Below are 23,342 nucleotides of genomic sequence, written 5' to 3'. Positions count from 1 at the left end.
ATTAAAAATAATAAACACAGACTTAAGTTTTATTAATTCAAATAAAGAACAGGATTAATGACTATTTACATCCCATTTGACCTTTATGTAAACACTTGACTTTTCTTATAAACACTTATTAAAAGTATAAAAAATATATATTTCTTCACAATTCTAATGTCACTTTTAAAAAATAAAGCTTCATAATCAATGTTGTTTGTGTAAAAAAATAAACACCAGGTACATTGATGAATGGAAACCCCCTCCCCCCAAAAAACCCACCTCCCTCTAATCCACATGAAGCAAAGTATTCCAGCTCCTCTAACATACTGCAATATGGTACATTTAACAATTCAGCGTTTCATAGAGAACAATGGAATTTAACCTTCAGTCTAGACAATATGCTAAGATCTTGTTCCTAAAAGCTATTTGGCAAAGCAAATGACAGTCTTTAAAAAAACCAAAACAAAAACCAAAACCAAAATTCAACCTGCCCAAAATAACATGTCAAGTAAATATGCTCTGGTTTTCATTTACTGCTGATTGTTTGATTACTATTGGTTGTCTCCTTTCCCCTCTGCCCTCACATCCCACTTCAATTCAATGGACCCAGTCATGCTCAGGAAATTATAAACTTGCTAGTAACTCTATATACCAAACAACCGACTTAAAGCAACAGCATCAGTTGTCCTACTGTATGTGAACCCAGTTTACAATTGGTCTCTCTTCAAAATACAGAGTTAAATAGCAGACATTTGGACTGTGTTACAAAGTTAAGATAAACACACATGTAACATACTGTAGCTTTTACAATTTGGCTAAATCTTCCACCTGTCATGTTCCAGATGCCCAAGGGTGTCGAGACAAAAAGTCAATTCCTGAGCTGCCAAGAGGTTTTGCATCTTTTATTACTCAAAAGCAAAAGTTGTATTTACAGACTATATAGACACACTTTTTAGACAGAAGCAAAACACCAGTCAGTGATGTGAATTAGAGAAGAGGAAAGGCATGGGCTGGAATGTGAGTGCAGCAGAACATTCTCACTGCTCATGCCAATGATATCAGATAAAAATGTACCAGCCATCCCCTCTGAGTACAGTGCTATGTCTTCTCATGTCTTGCATCTGCAATAGCATTACTGACTCTTTTCCAAACACTGTAAAGCATTCCACAACCCTACTTGTAGTTGTCAGTGTAGCTTCTGAGATGTTCTCCTTCTGTTTTTACCTCTGTCACTAGTCTTCATAAAATGCCTGAATATTATAAAAACAAAAACAACAAAAAACCCACCATACTCTCAAGCCTTCAGTTCTGACAAGAAAAAGAAGTGTTTTGCTGACATTTAGTGTATCGTCAATCTAGGCACGTGAAGAATGTTACTAAGATATGTGCACAGACTGCATCAGAACTACTCTAACAAGGAACTGAAACTGCACCTAAAAATAGGGGTGTCGCAGGTGCTCACAACATGCCTGCTTTCTTCTGGCCATTCCCCCTTTTCCTTGTTCTTGCTAGCAGCAGCGAGGGTAAGTGGTGTAAAAGCCCTTTCAGCAGCTCAGCATCACAGGAGGCTCACTCTTACACTGGTGTGAGTCTTCCTGGGCCATTTAATCCAGTTTTAGGCACAGGTTCCGGCGGAAATCAGAGCCAACATGAACGTTCTTGTAAAGACACATGGAGAACTTCCCAACAATATTAAAGGAGCCTCCATTGCTCCCAGTTTATACATTGCTATAGCTTTATTAGCTGATTTCTTACTGATAGTGGTACACATCACTGTGGAGTGGTGATCTCTACACGCTAGTGGTCCCACTGGCATTTCCAAATAGTCTCTGAAACAACTTCCTTTTGACATGTGAAGCATGAGCAGGTGAGGCAAAAGGTAGTCCCATCAGTCTATAAAGTTAAAATTGTGCATTCATTCACTATTCTACAAACAAGGATGCCTTACTCTTGTTTGTGCACCCTTGTGTTCTTCTGCCTGAGATCTGAACAGGAACTGAAGTCTGGAAATGATTCTCTTTCTTTATTGTTTGAAGGGTTTTTTGGTGTCATTTCAACAGTGAGTTTCTTCTTTCTTGGCAAATTTGATCAATGTGAAGGAATAGAAAACACACAGGAAGACACAATCAGTGACCTGTAGAGATTAGAGCAGTGGGAGCGCAGGCAATGAGAGGCAATTTGGTCCTAGTAATTTTGAAATTCTGCACCAGGTTCAGGAAATAATCATGCAGCTGGAAAATGGGGAGGAAGGAAGGAGAATCCTAGCCATACTCATGATTTCAAAGTTTATTTTCCTCATCTCCTTAATATTGATTACTGTGTGTCCACGCACTACAATTATTGCAGAGAAGCTATAGGTGGTCATGATTCGGAGGTTGGGAAAAGTAGTCAGTGAGAGGATATCTTTCTTAAGAAATGATCTGCAAGGTGAAAAATCTGACCATCAGTGCCCTAGAGGCTTTAGTCCAACACCCTGGCATCCCTTCAACAGATAAGAACCATAGACAACAATTCTGAAGCACCATCATAAGAAAAGAAAGAAAAATAAATGGATTTATTATGAGAGAACTCTTTATTCTGAGAATCAAATGAAAAAAATAAATAACAGGTGAAATTTTCAAAAAGGCCATGAATGTTGCATGGGCTTCTGTGTGCTCAAGAAAATGTACGTTTGTGTGTACAAATACAGCAACATTGTATTTCTAATAAATTTGTGTGGGGGAAATGAACAGTGTTCCTAATGTACAGATGCATTTTAAGGGGTGTGTATAAAAATAAGGTCCAAAATGTTTAGTTTCGCACCTAAAGTTATGTTTTATTTACATTAATAATATTATGAATGTTGGGAAGATTAAGAAAGAGATTTTGCTAAATAACTCAGAGTGCTATAGTGACTGTATACATGCAATATTTGTGATATACAAATTCTATTGCTAACTGTTCAAAGCAAGCCATACACAGTATATAGTTGAAAATATCAGTTGTGTTACCATAATGTAAATGTTGTTTGTCTACTCACACCCATTGCCAATAGAAGGAAATTAACTGACTCATTTGTCCTGAATTTCACCAATTTCTTATCTTAAGAGAACAGAAATTTAAACATGAAAAGAAAAAAAGTATAAACGTATTTCACCCTTTCATAAGATTTTATACCTTGCATTGTGTCTATAAGTTATGGTGGAAATATTTTATGTACAGATAATATATAATGTATTGAATAACTAAAAACACTATGCATTAACACAGTAATGATGGTGATATGGTATGATGTAAAGAATATTTCAAATGCATACTTGCATCTGGTATATTTTTCATTTTCCTCTTTACTATAACAACAGGTTAAACAGCTTCAAGCTATTCCCCACAGAGCTATGATTAGCGCTTAAAGTGCAAAAAAAAGTGTTGGTTGAAACCTGAACCTCTGGAATGCTGGAATGAATTTCTACTTGTCCTAATTAAAACAAAATAAAGCCAGCAACAGGGCTGCATGCATCATGGGTTCTGGCTGTTTGTTATTTATTAATTATTATTATTACTATGAAGAAATAGCATGTTGCATACTACACTATTGTCAGACAAAAATGAACAAACAAAAGATTCCAGGTTTCCCAAAATATCTGTTAAACCCAGAGCAGATTTAGGATGAGATGCTCTCTAGTTAATGATAAGAAAAGTTCTCTCCTCACACAAAGCCAAAGTAAACAGGCATTGTGTGAGAGCTATGCTGGGTTTGGGTAAGGTGTGGAATTCACCTCCCTAATCTATAGTGAGGATTCAGTCAGCTTTTACTGGCTTGTACAGTTACCCATTGAAACCCTCTAGACAAGGATTTGTGGTCCATGTAATTATAGACCTAGTGATGATATCTTTTTCCCAGCAGGTATTCACAAGAAGTGTGGAGCTGAGCTCCATGGCACACATTAGGGTGGAGATTCTGCAGCTGCCAATCTGCTCAGCAACAACACTGTTAAGAGGTGACTTCCTTAACCGCAGTGCCATGAGTGAATGAAAAATAAACCCACATTTCTAAGAAAAGTACACAGGGCAGTCCCTGTGTATGGACTGGCCCCAACACATGGGTGTGGTTAGGGAGAAAGGATGTGGTCTGATTTAGTGTCAGATCTATTGGTCTCACCTTCTTTGCCTTAACCCTCACTCTGTTGTGCAGCAAACCCTTGAGTACAAACCGGCACGCCTTGAACTGGCTCGTTGAAATCCTGCTCTCCCCCACGTGCAGTAGAAACACACAGACTTTGCTGTGTCCAGTTCTGTAGAGAAGGGGGATGAGAGACTTGCCCTTATTAATTAACCAGATTATTTTATTGTGTAAATGCATCTTCACTGAAATGAGTATATTTTAAACATATGGAAAGGTCCACTATTTTCCGAAGTGGCATGTTAATTTTGGCTTCCCAACTTAAGATGTCTCCTCAGTCAGAGACCTGATGTATTTTACGTTAATCTATTTCACGTATCTCAAGTTGGGCACCCAGAATAAGAGCCCACTTTTGAAAAGCTGGCCTTTAGACCATGACACTCTTCTTGCTTGTTAGAACAGTTTCCACAAATGTGTGAGGAATGGGATGAGGTAATTAATATAGCCTCTGTTCCCAATATGCTATGTGACATTGTATGGAAGCTGGACATTTTGAGGTATATTTTCCTGTAACTTTCTTTCCAAGTTTTCCTGCCTTTTGGATGTGTATATCACATTGAATCTAATATAGGAACATTTGTTATATTATTTTATTGTCTGTAAACTTGCTCATTGCACTACATACTGATCATCCGTGGAAAAACTACACATAACAAATAATGCTGCTGTAAAGAAATCTTCTGGTTATTTCCAAAAGAAAACAGAATCCATAGCATCACAGTACAACTCAGCATTAGGAAAACTAAATTCTGCTACTTTACTGATTGGAAGACAGTATTTGTAATCTAGGGTGTTTGAGCAGAGCACTAGGAGTTGCCAACTTCATGCAAAGCAAAGACTGAAGAAGAATTGTTAGTTTTGTGACACATGTAGAGGTTGACAACCAATCTGAGTTTTGCTGGATAGTCTTAATTTGGAAAAGACTAGACCATATCCAGTACAACCTATTCTTGCAAAACCATTCAAGTGCCCTAAAACATATGCTTTAGCACAGCCACATACATCTAGAAACAAAGATTTGTTTGGAGGAAATCAATAACACTGAAAAGGACTTAGGGGGTCATGGTGAATAACCGATTGAACATGAACTCCAGTGCAATTCTATGGCTGAGAGCTAATCTGATTTTTGAGTGTATATACCGGGGAATATCTAGTAGGAGTAGGGAAGTGGTATTACTTGGTATTCAGCATTAGTGAGATCATTACTGAAATACTGTGTCCTGTTCTGGTGTCCAAACTTTAAAGAAAGAATATTGACAAATAGGAAAGCGTTCAGAAAAGAGCAATGAGTCGAAGTCTGTAAAATCTGGCTCAACTGTGAAAGGCTAACGAAGCTCAATCTATTCAATTTATCCAAGAGGAGTGGTGTGGGGCATCAGTGCCAGGCTCCACGGAATGCTGTGCAGTGGGGGTCAGTCTCGACCTGCCTTCACCATCACCCATGGCCCCGTGTGATGTTGCGCAGTGGTGCCTTCCTGCCTTAAAATCTATGAACCTCTAAAAATGATTTAGGCCAATGATATTGTCTCATGGTATCAGGATGTATTGTTATGACATTAAAGCACAAATATCACTACACTGTGTGCAATTAGTCTGTCCTTCAGAATGAACTATTAGAAATGTCAACTTTGTTGTGTGAACAACCAGCACAAAATCCATTGTAAAGCAGAAGTGCCAAAATTTTCACTCAAAATCATAAAGTAAAACATTTATTTGCTCACATGCCACAGCCATGGGGGCCAGACAGTATCTGTGGCCTTAACCTCTCTGTGCCTCAGTTTCTTCATCTGTACATTGGGTTAATAGCCATTTTTGTGACGTGCCTTTGAGATAATCAATTGAAACACTCAATAGAATTAAAAAATATATTATTATTGTATTTTCTGTGCAAATCTGCAACAAAGTGAATATTTTGTGTAGACAACAGTTACATGCTCCTCTTAAACCCATGCAAATTTCGATGACAGAGGAAGCTAATAACATTTTTTAATATATTTAAAAACAGTCTGTTATTTACCTCAACACAAGCAGCAATCCCCTTTGCCTAAACACGTCTGAGTTATACACATTGCCTTCCACCCCTGGAATCATCTTCTTCTGCCTTGCCATTTCCCTATTCGGGGTTGGTGACTTGTATAGCCTCCTTCCAAAATTCGTGATTGTATGCCTGGCTGTTAAGCAAATTGGTCTCTCTAAGGCTGCTATCCAGTCTTTGGCCTCCTCCTTGGTTATATTCCTTCCTTGATCATTGTAAAGACCATCCTACCAATATAACTCTTGGGTCTCCACTGGACATGGCCACACCAATGTAGCCTAGCCTCCCTCAACTTATCTTCAATTGGGTAACCCACATTAGGCTCCTCACACTCTTATCATGGAGTGTCCAATTACTTCACCATCTCAACATCTTCATTTCCATGGTGGAGAGCATGCTGATTTCTCTTCTTGTGGCTGGCCAAGTCTCTGCTCCATATGTTAGGAGGGTCAAATTACACTTTTACACATTCTACCTTTTAACTTTATTGGCATCTTTTTATCACCGTCCAGCTGCTGGAATCTCCTGGTATAATTTTTTAAAGAAATAAATCCTCATGTAATTCCCTCTTCCAAATGCTTTTACTTGCATTTGAGGGCTGTTCAGTGACTGTAGGAGAGCCTTCTGCTTCTAAAATACACTTTGAACGCACACTCTGCAGCCAAAGTTGGTGAAGCGAGAGAGATGAAATGGGGCAGTGATGATGGGAGGGGAGGCACCAAGCAGAGTTCTGACAAGAGGTTCAACAGCACAACATCTGATCATTAATGTCCATCAAACATTTTGGCTTGTGTCCAGCTCACTAACAGAATAGTGTAGTGAGAATGAGATGAAGGCCACTGTTCTGACAGGCCGGCAATAAGCCAAAGATCCTGATTTAGATTTCATTGCCTGTCCTTCTCCCCCTTTCTATTACATTAAGGATGACCTGCTCCACCATGGCTTTAGAGTAGTCATGGGTATGCAGAACAGGTAATGCAAAACAAATAATGGTAAGCTGGCTGCTTACTGTGACAGCCTGGATAACTGGCTCTTTGAAGTCTTGCTATGCAAAATGCCAATAGTAGCTGCAACTCTCCAGAAACGTGGTTATGGTATCCTTGGCAAGGCACATTTAAAAGCAAAAGCAGAATAATGTAAAGTCATCACTACCTGATCATGTAAAGGGATTTATGCTTTTTTATATCTACATTCCAAATATGTTTGCTTGTGTGGTCAGAAAAAAATCTTGTTCAAATCTATATCAGAGAAGCATCTCTAGCATGATTCAACATATGGCCTGTTGTATACAGGAGGTCAGACTAAATGATCTAATGGTTCCTTCAGTCCTTAAATCTATAAATCTTTTAAACATTTGAGTTTTTCCCCCATACAAGGACGAATAAATCCTTGTTTTACTACCATAAATAATCCTGTATATTTTTATAGTATTCACATATCATATACTCAGTCTTTTCTTCAAAAATGTTATTTTTGGACATATTGTCCTAAACTTGGTTGTTCAGGCATCTAAAACTGGATTATTATGGAATTATAATTATACAATTATAATGGAATAGTTTTCCAGGTTATTAAATCTACTACATATTAAACACTGACATTTCAAACACAGACCTTCTGAATGGTACTTGAGAATAGTTTACAATATTTTCCCTTTTTCATTCTTTATCCTGATCCTGCACAGCAGCTGTACAGAACATTTAATATCTGTCTAAGATTTTCAATTTTTAGACTTTTGCTATTACTTTGTGTCATTTTTAAAAAAACACATTTGTCTTTTTCAATTTATGGCATGTTGTTTTGTCTGTATGGAACTCCGAACAACGTACATTTATTTATCTTTGTTATTTTGTATAGGATTTAGAACTGGTGAGCGTATTAGCTCAATAGATTTTTCAAAAAATTCCCAGACACCCTGCGTGAGTCATTTAATTGGAATAATACAACCTAACCATAATTTGGACATGTTTTCAAAAATCAGTCTCTCAGTGGCCTGAATAAGAGGCTGTGCTTCTTGAAGAGACATACCTATTCCATTTTTATTTTGTTAGTTTTATAAAGAGGGATCACTCAGTTTAATTACACTTTAATCAAAGTCATTATTCAACAGCACCTGCAATTTTCTTAATTAAACATATTGGGCACAATCTTTCCTCTCAGACCCACTTAAAGGATCCTGCCTCTCTATTCCTCTCTCACCAAGCTTGCATTAACATCAATGCGTGATGTCTTGTAGGGCAAAAGCAGACTATCAAGTCAAGATATGATACATGGATCTGAAAGAGAAACCTGCCAACTTTTTCAGTGACAATATGTTACTTTAACCTGGATCAAAGATGCTAATTTTAGTACTGTAGTTACTGTTTAGGACCAGCATTTTTTAAAAGAAAGGCCAAGATCTGTGTGCAAAATTTTATGTATACTTGCCTGCCTACCTTTGCCCAAGTATTATGACTGCTTTTGCAAATGAGAGGATTTGGCATGGTTCGTAACCAGCCATTTGTGTAAACCCTGTGATCTGAAAAATCACCATGTAAAAACAGCACTTGTCATAAAGAGTAACTTTATTCTAACACCAAAGAAGGAACTGTATTAGATTGAATAAGGACCACAGTATCTGTCTTTCACTGATTCACTATAGAGCTTCTGCCTGAGAGCATTCCATAATGCTATCCTGATTTGTCTCCTGCTACAGTTTTAAAGAAGCAGTACACACAGCCTTTCAGCAACTTTTAACTCTATACATCTGTTTCTTCCATTCAGACATATCTGCTGATTTTAGTGACAAAAGTAGGTTTGTACTGCTCCTTCCTATAGTCCTATAGAGCCAACCTGAAAATGGGAGGTTTAGCTGGAATCTGTTTCTTATAGTGCAGCACCAACAAAATTGTTTGTTTTCTGAATCATACCCAGTTACACTTTTGAAGATCTATTGAAGGCTCACAGGGCGCAACTGGAAGACATTGGATTTTTGTCCATGTCAGTCAGGACCTTATTTGTCCTGCAGGACATTAATTACTGGTGATGATGTGGAAACTGTGAAAAGCTCAGTTTGATTTTCAGAGGCCAGACTGTATCTTTCTGCTTATAAAGTAAGCACATTTGATATGGAAAGCAAGAAGACACAGAAACAGAACCATATGATGTCACTTTGTAAAGGGTCACTTTCAGGCCTTGTCTACACTTACGCTGGCGTGTAGGGTATGTGTAGTTACACACCACAGTGAAAGGTAGGCCACACTTGTCACAGCAGTATGGAGTTACATGCGGCAGTGAAAAGCTCCAGCCTTTCCCCACTGCCTTCCCACTGCTGAAGCCTTTCCCCCTTCCAGAGCCTTTCCTCGTGGCTGAAATCTTTTTCCACTGTCAGACTTTTTCACTGAAGTGGGAAAAACTCTGGTAGGAGGGAGGTAACAGGAAACCACACTGCTAAAAATAGCAATGTAGATGTCGCAGGCACTGCTTGGGCATGTACAGAGCTGTGTAAGGTATGTACCCTAGGGCTCAGGCACTTGACTCATCTAAGCCATTTACACTGCTATTTATACCTGTGCTAGCTGGATGTACCATGTCAGTACTCTACATGCTGCCGTAAGTGCAGATATACCTTCAGAGAAGTGCCCTGTACCATTTTCTCTTTTCAGCATTCCAGGGGTCTGGTAATAAGGTACTTTAAAAATTGTTCAAACTTTTAGTTATCAATTTTAAAATAAAAAAAATCAGCATAAATGAACATGCTCTCACAGTGGGACCCAGACCACTATTCAGAATATTGAGGCTTATGGCAACCCTTTGTACAACACTTCAAAAGGAGAAAAAAAAGGAGTAAAAGAAAATAAAAATTAAAGGGTACATAACTTGTACCAAATATTATTGCTATTATTGCTCTAAGAAATAAAAACAAACTTTTCCTCTGGATTGTTTATAAAAAAAATAATCTATTTATAACTGTACAATGAAGAATTTCATTTATCTTTTGTGCTTTTATCTATGTAAAACAAATTGAACCATGTGTTACTATAATGGAAGTAGTCTATGGTCTGTTGACTTCACTGAAGTTTTATATCAGGTGAAGATCAGGTCCTTGAAATTATAAAGAGCAAACGAATATCTGTGTTATTCTAGTATACGAATGGGAATAAACGTTCTTTTGATTGCATAATCTTAGTGAGACCATGCTTACACACACACACACACACACACACACACACACACACACACACACACACACACACACACACACACACACACACACACACACACACACACACACACAATTTCGCATTTCATTCAGCTCTTTCTTCCTCTAGCTTCCCTTAAAAGCTTCGTTGCTGTTTTCCACTGCCATCGTTGTCAAATAGTAGTAGAATGTGATTAAGCTTTGATAAGTGCTGACATTTCACTTGAATAAAGAAGTGATGATGCATGGGGAGCAGCAGTGGAGGTGTGTTTTGACTTATGAACCTGATACATTAATCAGTGCTATAACAATTACCATTGTTTTAAGGATTATGATTATCCAGAGCACAGCTTTCTTAGGCCCTGACCCAGCAAAGCATTTAAACATGTGCTTAACATTAAGCCGCTGAAGTCATTGGAACTAATTATTATATTTTGCTAAATTCAGTGGTGGTATAAGTGGTTACAGCTCTCATTGACTTAAATAGTAGATGCACTTTCTGAATTTGGTCCACAATATTGCTGTATTTCAACATTGGAATGAACAGGCAAACGGTCTCTCAATCACTTTGAAGAAATATTTTGTGCTAATTTCATCTCTTTCAATCCTAGAGCCAGTTGTCTTTTTGCTAGAAAGTCCCTCTCTACGTTCAAAACAGCGCTCAGACCTTCAAGTGTGCAATTTTAAAATGGTTTCCATCAAACTCTAAATAGGGGAAAGAGGTATGAGTGGTATTTTCCCTTTAAACAAAACTCAGCATCTCCTTATCAGCAATGTGTCTTGAGAACTTCAGTTTTCCTTAGCTTGTGCACATGCACACACAGAATGAATCCATGACATAGTGTTTAAGTAAACCTACCGATCTGATGCCATTCTCAAAGGCCTGACGTGCTAGAGAAGCAGGTCCATCTACAGTCTTGCCATCATCATCAGGACCCCAGCTGGCACTGTAGATGTGTATATGATGTGGATTCAGACTGAGAGACTTTGCTTCCACCATGTCCGTAACATCACCGTCCAACATCCTCACTCCTTCAAAACAAGAGACGCAATGAATGTGAGAAGCGGACTAATGAAGCCTGTTTGAAAAACTGCTATGTGAAAAATACGGCATGCTAGGTACTTCTTAACCTTTGCAGGTTACACTTCTTATGTTTTTTTTTTTAATTACAACACTTGAATCATCTCCAGCTTTAGGAAACATCTGTGCTCAAATTCCTTCACTCAATACATAACATTTTGAATTTTAAAGAAAAACTTAACATTTCTAGGGAAAGCTAAAAAAAAAATATTTCAACCTCAGTACATTTGTTTCTCATTTAAAAATAATTATACCCTTCTTTCTGATGCAGTGCAATTGTAATACTTAATTTGAGAGATGGCAATCTGAGCCATGGTGGCAGACATAAACACAAGACATACGTTTATAGATAAACACAGGATTATGACTTCGTTGCAGGATTCTGCAAAAGGAGAAGCTGGGGAGAAAGTTCTTAGGTACTAGCAAAAGTCTTACCGAAAGTTACCGACAAAGTAGAACATTCTTTGCATAACCTTATTCTAGCTCAGTCTGCAAAACTGTGAACATCCCTCTCTAGGCAGGAATGTGCGTAACGCCTGATTCTGAAATGCAGTTGTGTATGCAGAACTCCCATTAATGTCAATGGCACTTATGCATGAATAAGGGATCTCAAGATCCAACCCTCAGTAAACAGTAGTATTTGACAAACTTGTGTGCCAGCATTTGTCAAGTGGATATGTACATGACAACATGGTGTGTTAGGAGCAGTGTGATAAGAAAGGTTGAAGGCTGTAAACTGAGTATATTTTGGAATTATAAATAAATATTCTTGTTCAAATCCACCATAACATCTCAACATAATTTAATCTCGATGGAGCAGGCACTTGATGCCAGTCTAAAACTTTCTCACATCTTAATAAGTAACAGCAATGAAAGGAAAACCTCCAAGTCAAGGTGCCATCTGCATGAAGATTTTAGTTTTTAAATAATAATTAGTATGTAACTGCATGAGATGGTATATGTTGATGTTCACTTCCACAATTAACATATCTGAAGTCTTTTCCTATTTAATAGGAACATTGCTATTTATAAATCAAATTTATATATTTTAATTATAAGAACACACAGATTTGTTCATGAGTTTGCACAGAATCAACGTGAGCGTTTAACCAAGGCCTTACCTTCCAACGTATATGGATTGGTTTATTGATAGAGGATCTATTTTTTCTCATTCTAATTGACTTGAAACTGAGAAGTGATCATATTTCTAAGTTCACACAAAACTGCTCGGGTTCTGTGAGATAACAAACTTGTCCAAACAGTGATCTCACTATGAACTTTATGTTATAAAAAAGCCATTTAAACCACTTTGGTAATCTGAGGTTTTATTTTTCTTCCCCAGCATAATCTTAAAAAGTTAATGAGGGGCAGAAGGTGTGTTCTCACTCATTCAAGCATATCAATATAGTTGGCTCCAAACTAAGACAACAAAAGTTGTACTGCGTTTAAACAAAGCAAGATAAAAACCAGAGGGAGGGAATTTCCAGTTGTGTTTCTACAGCTATGCTTTGTTAATGTAACATTCACTATAGTGACTAGTAAAACCAAGTTCAATCCCTGGCATCTGAAATAATTTACACCACGTTTAATGTTAACAAATATTACAGTGGTAAAATCCCAAAGCAGCCCACCCAAGGCTGTGAAATATGTGCTATTCTCTTTTGCCAATAATTAGACATCAAGTGCAACTTTTATTAATGGATATATCATTGGCTGGTTTAAATAATTGCTTTCTTTTGCATGAGCTGTTAATTTTGCCACATCACAGAACATCCAGCGCGTTTTTTGCATGTGGTGATAGCACAATTACAACCATCCAGAAGGCTATTTGGAGGCTTAGTTTCCAGACTGCCCACCTAAATCTGCAGAATTCTTTAAACTTTGCCGAATATTTGACATAAATGTGAAAACATCAGCGGAATTTTAGTCAGCACAAACGTCTACCAAATCATAAAGAAGCATGTGAAAATTAAGTGAAAGCAAGTTTTCCTTTCAAATATTTGTTTTTAATCAGGGCCTCACTTAAGCTTAAAGAAACAGCTGAACAAATTCCTTGTCAGCTGAAGACAATCTACATCTGTTCTGCCACAATTTAGTATAACTGTTTTCCCATCAGGACTCAAGCCCAGCCAAGTAACTAAGCACCCAAATCCCCACAGATGCTCTGCAACTTCCACAATAAGGCAGAAACAACAACAAGCTAGTCATCCCTTTTTACAGAAAACAAAGAAAACCCAAAACCCTGTAGGTGGTAACTTGCTTTGAATGGCTTTTTACAGCACTGGCAAACATTCAAATAATCACATTCCTTTGGCTCAGCTAAGGGGCCTATGGCTGAGATGAGTAAGAACTGGGGGGCACAGTATAATTTTTTTTACAAGAGTTATCTCCCAACCAGCAAAAGAACTAAGATCCAGATTCTGCTCTCACTCACACTGTTTCATGTCAGCACAGGTCCACTGATGTCAGAAGATTTACTCCTGATTTGCACTGTTGTGAGAGGAAAATCAGACAGTTTAGGATATTGTTCCCTTATTTGTTTTATGGTCAGAGAGGAAGAGGACAAAGCACTTAGAAAACAGGTGAGCATTACTGGTGGATATATTTCAAACGACTTTCCATTACAAACATCGTTAATTGTGGTTGTTCTGCTAATAGAATTTGATGAAATATTGGTGGAAAGGATTTTATTCCTCTCTAATCTCTCCTGGGCCCAGAGATCACATTCTGGCTGAGGTGAGCAAAACTGCTCTCTGGCCAAATTCATCACCAGTGCAAGTGAAAAAGTGGTGATCCAAATCCCTGTGACACCACAATGTTACCACTGGTTCATTGGCCTCCTTATTGCCGTCACCAAGAAGAGTATCCCCCGCGGCTTCCAGGAAGAATACACTCCCTGCAGGACAAAATAGACCCAGGACCCGCACTGGCAGTACAACCAGTCGGGCTGCTCACAGGTTACAAAAGCCCTGTTAGAGTCTCTAGACTCAGCCAGACATCTGCGGTGGACTGAGTGTGTTGAAGGTCTGAACTAGTCGCCATGCCTGGGCCATACTAAGACATCTCTGAGCCACTAATCAGAGAGAATATTGGACCTCAAAAGTCTGGCCCAACTCCATAGCCTCCAAATTGATGGAGAAAGCACAAAAGGACCGCTTGACAAAAACACCAAGTGAGAGATTCATCAACTATATTGCACAATGACCTCCATCCTTCACAAGGCTCCATCGCCATCAGTACAGATGAAGTGAAAGAGGGTTTCGCCACAATGAAGAAAGAGAAGGCATCTGGTGGAGATGGTATCCCCCCAGAATTTCTTCATCACATAGGTCCCAGGGGACTCCAAGGGCTAGAGAAACTGAACACCAAAACTATGGAATACAGATGCATCCGAAAAGCCTGGCAGGAGGCAATAGTCTTTGCCATACTCAAACCGGGCAAGCGGACTAATGACCCGGGAAGTTATAGGACAATATCACTCCTGTGCACTACCTACAAACACTTGGGAAATCAGTGATCCCTGAAGAACAAGCAATATTCCGGCCTAAACGCAGTTGTTGTGACCAAGTTCTGGCCCTTGTAAGGTACATCGAGGCTGGATTCCAGAGGAAATCTAAGACCGGCACAGCCTTTGTAGACAGACACTGGGAATTAAGCTGTTAATTGAACACTGGTTTGGCTTAATATGGTTTCAGACATAACACAGTTTGTCTGGCTTGGGCAGATGGGACATAACCATTTTTCAAACAGTGTTTAAGAAACATACTTGTGACAGCCTCAACATGTTCTAAACATGCTGGATGAAGTTCTTCCTTCATTTGTCAGTTGAGTTGCTCAAAGGATGAGTGGCTTCAAATCTAGAGCAAAGTTAGTAAATTTAGTTTTGACATAGTTTACCTTGCTCTCTGGCCAGGTAAATTGTGTTTAAATCACGTTAGTCTGAATCAATTTTAAGTTATGGTTAGAACAGGTTGTGATTCAGCTAATATGGCTGAATCCATTGGGGCTGTTCTGTACCACTAAACACATTTGTGATGCTTAATAATTAATAATACATTTAAAAGCCAGCATTGCCATGTAGAGGAAAGCCTTACAGTGTCTGCTGGAGGTGGCCAGCCTATTGCTGATTAGAGCAGATTGTGAGTAATGTTTTCCCCCTCCCCCATAGCTATTCAGAGCAAAGCTTTTATTTTCTCTGGTGCAATAACTTTTCTCAGTTCCCCCTCTAGTACTTCCTACTGTCTTTCATGGAGATGAACATAGCTCCCTGTTGGGTCAAAGATCAACATTTCACACTTTGACATTCCCAGATGGCCTCTATTGTAGGACAGAGAATCACCAGTTAATGAGTCTGAATTAGAGTTTTCCGGTGAAAGAAAGGGATGTAGAAAGAAAGAGGATGTTTTGCCCGTATGGTGTCATCAAATGTAAAGTACTGACCTGTATTTAAATAGTTTTCCTGCATACAGGCCTGTTCATTAACATATACATAGATGGTATCTCCATACTATATTACAAGAACTAAAACAAATATTTTAATTAAGCAGCCACTGCTTTAGAATCTATAGAAATGACTTAGACTGTGATCGAGTGAATGGAATAAATAAGTGTAATAAAATCTCATACTTCAGGGCATACTCTCATCACATGCCATGGTTAGGAAGGAAGAAGGTGCTTTCTCAGTAACTGTGACCACAATCAAACAAAGCACTAAAACATATCCTTAAAATTAGGCAAGCACTTAAGTGTTTTGCTGGATTGGAGTCCATATGCACACGGGCATTCCTGATTTGTACACCGCTGTCAGAAAAGTACAGCATTGTGCACATGTTTACATGTGTGCCTTTGAAAATATGGGCCAGTTTGCTGAGGGAATTACTTAATTTACCACAGCTGGTTAAGTCCAGTTATCTTGACAATTTGTGCACTTAAGGGTATGCAGCTGTGGTCTTTCCTCTAACCAGGGTGAGAATGTTAACTCAGTCTCTTTCGTTCAACCCCTGGAGAGGGAACACACCCAGTGAGGGCATTTTTTCCCTTGCTCAAAGAACAATATTTGATACAATTCATTTCTGTATGTCTTCAGATATGAAATGTCGGTAGCATTGTTTAAGGTGTTACATATTACCGGTGAAGGTATTGGAAGTCCACAGGTTTCCTAATTTTGTTATTCTTTGTATTTACATATACAAAATTCTCTCTCTCCCTCCCACCCCCACTAGCCAACCTCAGAAATGGCCATCTCCCAACCACCCAAACAAACAGCTAGCTCCAGCCCAGTTCATCCACCATAATCATAAATTTTAAAAAATGATCACATTATTCTGGTGTAGCCTCTACCATCAGCTTCCACTGTGTTCGTCCATCTCCCTCCATTATACAACTTTTCCCCACACCCCATTCACCATAACTCCAATACATCCTTGGGACAAGTCCTTTTTTTCCTTTGCCCTTACCAATTTCTCACACTTCATCAGTCAAACCAGTCAGACCCAACAAATTCAGTTCTCTAGCTCTCTGGAAGGAGACATCATTGTCATGCGGGCTGGCTTGAGTGGGGGGGCATTTAGTATATTGGGTGACATCAGTATGACAGAATCATAATAATCCATGTGGGATATGCCATGTCAGGTACTGTTAGGAAGGTTATAATGTGCTAAGTAAGATAATAATACTTATTTTCATGTGTAATATTTGAAATGGAAGTTATAGATGTATTTGAGATATCTGTATTTCAAATTGTTTTGCCTGGGCAACACCCCAGATAGGAAGGCTGCAGAACAATGGCCTGCATAATGGCCCATTAAGGCATTCCCAGGTGCAAGGGGCCCTGAGGGAGAAGCCAGCATCACCACTGAGTCACCAGAACCTGCTTACGTGACTCTGGACTCAATTGCAGGCAGCCTACCTGATGAAGCATCAGGACTATCCCATGTGAATATGGACCCCAGGCACACCGGAGGAGTCACCAAGATTGGCCCATGTGACTAGGAACTCCATTTTGGGTCTTGTGACTGCCCACAGGCCACATGGCCGGAGGAGGGGGTTTATAAAATCAAGCCAGAGAAACCATTTTGTCTTTGTTCCTGTCCAGTCTGCAGACCTACACCTATCTCTGGACCAATTCATTTTGCAACTGAACCGAAGGACTTAGACCCATCCAGGTACTGGAGGTGAACCAGAGAGAACTACACAAGCCTGCAAATCCACATTTCTTCCAGAAACCTGATGTATATGGACTTTTAATCATTTGTATATCTGTGATTTACTTTAACCCTTTAACATTTCTCTCATGGTTTATTTCTTTCTTTTTACAATAAACCTTTAGTTTAGATACTAAAGGATTGGCTGTTAGCATGGTATTTTAGGTAAGATCCAAACTTATATTGGTCTGGTACTGTGGCTGACCCTTTGGGGTCAGAGGGAACCTTTTTAGTAAAGAGCAGAGAGTTCTAGTAACTGGTCTCTTTACTGGGCCTAGTGCTGATTTGGGAGCCTGGAGCTGAAATGCAGTGAAGGGGGCTGTGGGAATTTGTGGACTGGCTTCTTGATATCCAGTGTGGGGTAATCAGAAGCAGTTCGTGGCTGGTTGGGAAGCCGGGCTTCAGTGTCACCCACCAGCGTGGGGAGAATCTGCTCTCCTTTTGCAGCCTGCCCTGACCTTGGCATTATCAGTTGGCAACCCTGGGCACGGGTCATATCACAGTCATGATTTTTCCTTTGAGTTAGGGGGAGGCTCCAGGATCTTCTCTGCCCCTAAGCTATAATGATCAGAGATATCTTTTGGAAATTGAAAGAACAATGCCTACTCCTGATCAGTGAGGAGCTGAGAGTTAGCAGCAGTCTGACCTGCACTTTCCCTGCAATGGAACAAAAGCTGGGCAAGGGGCAATAATTATATTCTAGCTCATTCAAAGATGTCATTAGGGAGAGAGAGGCTGACAAATTCTTTCGTTTGGGATAGTGGCTTGGTGAGCTGGCTGAAGACAAATTCAACGCCTTTCACCAGAAAGACTGAGGACTTTCCATTTTCTGCCATACATGCAGAGGTGCATTTATTGGGTCACAGTAGACACCAACAATGTTGTCCTTGCCCCTCTTTAATATTTAAAAAAAACATTTTTACACATCCATATTAGTAACACTGGTGATTATTTTTTAATTGTACTTTGAAGCTCAGTGGTTGATGGTGCACCTTTAAAATATGAATAATTATTAATGTTGGATCTTTGTGAGGAATAAACAGAAAAGATGATGGAACATTTTTAACATTTAAGAGTTGCAAATTATTTCTTGATATAGACAGCTTCATCAATTTTTAAATAAGTAATAATCATAATACCCAGCTCTTATAAAGCATTTTTCATCAGTAGATCTCAAAGTACCTTACAAAGAAGATCAATATTATTATCCCCATTTTATAGATAGGGAAACTGAGACCTAGGGAGGTGAAGTGACTTGTCCCACACCAGGTCAGTGGCAGAGCTGAGAATAGATACCAAATCTCCAGAGCCCCAGTCCAGTGCTTTAGCCATTAGAAATCACTGCCTCTTTTTGAACATAACTGATATGGTATCAAACCTCATTTTTTTAACAGAGGATTTAAATATTTTAATATAGTCCTTTTATATGAGGATCTCAAAGTGCTTTTTACAAACGTGCTATTTACAAATATTAATAAAACAATCTTCACAACACCCCTGTGAGGTGGGTAATTATTATCCCAATAACACAGGCTGTGAAACTGAGTCATACAGAGAGTAAATGACTTACCCCAGGTCACACAGTAAGTTTGCGGGAGAGCTTGGAATAGAACTTAGACCTCCTGACTTCTCGTTCTGTATTTTAATCACAAATCTGCTTAATTTTCTATGCCTACTTAAAGATGTGGAGTTCTAGAGAGCAGTTCTGAAGCATCACTACAAAAGGCTTTCCTTCAATAACTGTTTTTAATGACATCCATTTTAGTGGCATATATCTGTCAATGCAGTTAACTCCTACATGCCACAAGGGACCACGACAGTGATACCCTTAACTCACCCAACATTTAAAATCTATGCAGCTACACACTTAACCCAACAGACAAGTCTGTTCTATGTCGAGCACTCTTTTTCTGCCCCACCCCCTCACATGCATGATACAATTCTGCGGTGACTTGGAAGCCTATTTTTGCTGACTCCAAGACAAGGAATACTTCCATCACACTACTGAACAGCACACTAATCCTCAGATACCTTCATACCAATGCTACAAGAAGAAGAACTCTGCATGGACTCCTCCTGACGGTTGAAACCACAGAATAGACTTTTACATAGAACGCTTCCGCTGACGTGCACAAGCTGAAATTGTGGACAAGCAGCATCCACAGCCTCAAAAACAACTCTGACATTATAATCAAAGAGGCTGACAAAAGAGGTGCGACAGTCATCATGAATAGGTCGGATTACAAACTGGAAGCTGCTAGACAACTCTCCAACACTACATTCTACAGGCCACTGTCCTATGATCGCACTGAGGAATACCAAAAGAAACTACACCATCTGCTCATGAAACTCCCTGAAGAACCACAGGAACAAATCTATAAAGATACTCCCCTAGAGCCCGACCAGGGATATTCTATCTGCTACCCAAAATCCACAAACCTGGGAACACTGGATGCCCCATCATCTCGGGCACTGGCACTTTTACAACAGGGTTATCAGGCTACGTGGACTCTCTCCTCAGACCCTATGCTACCAATACTCCTAGCTTTCTTTAGGTTACCACCGACTTCCTGAGAAAACTACAATTCTTGGTGATCTTCCAGAAAACACCATCCTGGCCACTATGGATGTAGAAGCTCTCTACACCAACATTCCACACAAAGATGGACTACTAGCCATCAGGAACAGTATCCTCGATAATGACATGCACACCTGATAGCTGAATTTTGTGACTTTGTCCTCACCCACAACCATTTCAGATTTGGAGACGATTTATACCTTCAAGTCAGCGGCATGGCTATGGGTACCTGCATGGCCCCACAATATGTCAACATTTTCATTGCTGACTTAGAACAACGCTTCCTCAACTCTTGTCCCAAAGTGCCCTTCCTCTACCTACACTACATTGATGACATTTTCACCATCTGGACCCATGGAAAAGAGTCCCTCGAAGAATTCCACCGGGATTTCAACAATTTTCACCCCACCATCAACCTTAGCCTGGACCAGTCCACACAAGAAATCCACGTCCTGAACACTACAGTGCAAATAAGCGATAGCCACATAAACACACCACCTTTTACCGAAAACTCACCAACCGCTATACATACCTGCATGCCTCCGGCTTCCACCCAGGACACATCACACAATCCATTGTCTACAGCCAAGCCCTAAGATACAATAGCATTTGCTCCAATCCCTTAGACAGAGACAAACATTTACAGGATCTCTATCAAGCATTGTTAAAACTACAGTACCCACTTAGGGAAGTGAAGAAACAGATTGACAGAGCCAGATGAGTACCCAGAAGTCACCTACTACAGGACAGACCCAATAAGGAAAACAACAGAACACCACTGGCCATCACCTACAGCCCTCAGCTAAAACCTCTCCAACACATCATCAAGGATCTACAACCTATTCTGGAAGACGATCCCTCACACTCAAAAACCTTGGGAGGCAGGCCAGTCCTTGCTTACAGACAGCCCCCCAACCTAAAGCAAATACTCACCACCAACTGCACACCATACAACAGAAACACTAACCCAAGAACATATCCTTGCAACAAATCCCGTTGCCAACTCTGCCCGTGTATCTATTCAAGTGACATCATCATAGGTCTAACCACATCAGCCACACCATCAGGAGCTCGTTCACCTGCACACCTACTAATGTGATATATGCCATCATGTGCCAGCAATGCCCCTCTGCCATGTACATTGGCCAAACCAGACTGTCTCTACGCAAAAGAATAAATGGACACAAAGCAGACATCAAGAATGGTAATACTCAAAAACCAGTAGGAGAGCACTTCCATCTCCCTGGACACTCAGTAACAGACTTTAAAGTTGCCATACTTCAACAAAAAAAACTTCAAAAACAAACTTCAGCATGAAACTGCAGAGCTGGAACTGATATGCAAACTTGACACTATCAGACTAGGTCTGAACAGAGAATGGGAGTGGCTAATAATAATGTTCCCTCTTTTGGCATTCACACCTTCCCATCAACTGTTGTGAATGGGACTCATCCACCCTGATTGAATTACCTCGTTAACACTTGCCCCCCTCGCTGTGATGTAACTCACCCATCCTTGCATGTGTATATATACCTACCTTCGTGAAGTTTCCACTTCATGCATCTGATGTGTTTCTGCCCATGAAAGCTTATGCCCAAATAAATTTATTAGTCTTTAAGGTGCCACAGACCTCTGATTGTTTTGCTGAAAACACTAACATGGCTACCCCTCTGAAACAGTTAACATTGTTAAGCAAACACATTTTTACCTCTTGTTCAAAAACATTCCCATGTGCCACTTCACACAAATTGCAATTGGATTTTTTTTTTTTTTTTTTTAATGGTGAGACTGTTTCACATACCTCCAATCTTGGCATTAAAGGCGATTCCTACTGTGCAGTGTGAGTTGTTTGCAATGGCTGCCACTTCTCCAGCACAACGAGTTCCATGCCTGCAGGCAGAACAAACATTTTTTTAAAAGCAAGCAACATTATCCACTAAAGCATAGATTGTCAGTGTTTGAAGATTTTGATCTTGCTCATCCTCAGATGTGAAAAATGTATCTGGATGTTTGTGTAAGATGTTACTATATAAACTCAGCCTGTAATGCACATTCGCTAAAAAATGATCATATTTATGTTTAATAATTTCTTAGAATATTTGGTCTGTCAAAACAGTTTATGCATAAATCCCAACTCTCCCACTAAAACACTATTTTATCACCACCATGACTCTTTTTAAATTCTTCAGTGCAGATTCTTTAGCCACAGGCAATGCACACACAGCATGTTACACAGACATATTAAACTGATGAATAAGCTATAGTGTCAGATGTTATGTTAGTACTCTAGCGAGGGTCTTGTACATGTCAAAGAGGAAGAGGTGGGATCTTTAAATAGCACGTGGACAAACCTGATTTGAACAAATTTTGCAACTTGGTGCAGACCTAGCTAAGTATCGAGTTCTGTATTGCATCTTCCTGCAAATAGGTGGCATGCAAACAAAACCTCTGGCACTTTCATTCTCAGCAGCCAGCCAGCCAGTCAGGGTGGCTTTGTTCAACTCCATGTGTAAGTCTTATCCTAATGCTCCACAACATTAAATAATACAGTCACAGAGCTTAAATAAAAAACAAAATGGAGCAGATGAAGAAAGAAATGAAGAGGTGTCAGCAAGAGAGAAAATAGAGTATTTCAGATGAGATAAGGAAAGAGATTGATGAGGTGGAGCTATACTGGAAAGTATAGGAGAGGCCACAGAGAAGGAAGTTCTACAAATCAAGGCAAAACCAGACGGTGAGGATTTCCAAACAAGTGGACTTGAGTCAGTGTTGTATAAGTTGTAGTAAATAGACTTGTACACAAAGGATATATGGGAGATGAAGAATAGCTGTCAAGCAAGAATGATGACAATGAGCTAATTTCTTTTTCTTACGTAAGTGTAACACCAGTGACTTCAGTGAAGTTACTCCTGACTTACACTGCTGTGAAAGGGGACTCATATGGAGATGCTTTTCTTGCCCAAAATATATACTTCACCTTTTGAGACGTTTAGCTGAGAAAACTGAGACAAAGCAACCATTTATTTGGTCAAGAAAGGCAGAATGAATAGACAGAGTAATAAAGATGTCAAAAAATATGCATATTTCAGTGTCATCTGTGTCAAAATCCACTATAATAAATGCT

General features: G+C 39.4%; 1 protein-coding gene across 5 annotated transcripts in view; it reads right to left on the bottom strand.

Moving 5' to 3' along the window:
• Positions 1-23,342, bottom strand: part of PCSK5 (proprotein convertase subtilisin/kexin type 5) — a 287,773-nt gene that overhangs the window by 153,778 nt on the left and 110,653 nt on the right. For all 5 annotated transcript variants that reach the window (XM_067569064.1, XM_067569066.1, XM_067569067.1 and 2 more), the window contains exons 6-7: positions 22,020-22,108; positions 11,216-11,388 (exon numbers count right to left, since the gene is read on the bottom strand). In XM_067569064.1, the coding sequence (XP_067425165.1) occupies positions 11,216-11,388; positions 22,020-22,108 (262 nt within the window). The remainder of the gene's footprint in view (positions 1-11,215; positions 11,389-22,019; positions 22,109-23,342) is intronic.

The sequence above is a fragment of the Emydura macquarii genome, unplaced genomic scaffold, assembly GCF_026122565.2.
Source record: "Emydura macquarii macquarii isolate MOO-44397 ecotype Brisbane River unplaced genomic scaffold, CSIRO-AGI_Emac_v2 contig_2897, whole genome shotgun sequence".
NCBI classification, from domain to species: domain Eukaryota; kingdom Metazoa; phylum Chordata; order Testudines; family Chelidae; genus Emydura; species Emydura macquarii.
The sequence above is the reverse complement of the archived record's forward strand: the minus strand, read 5'-3'. Positions and strand labels throughout refer to the sequence as shown.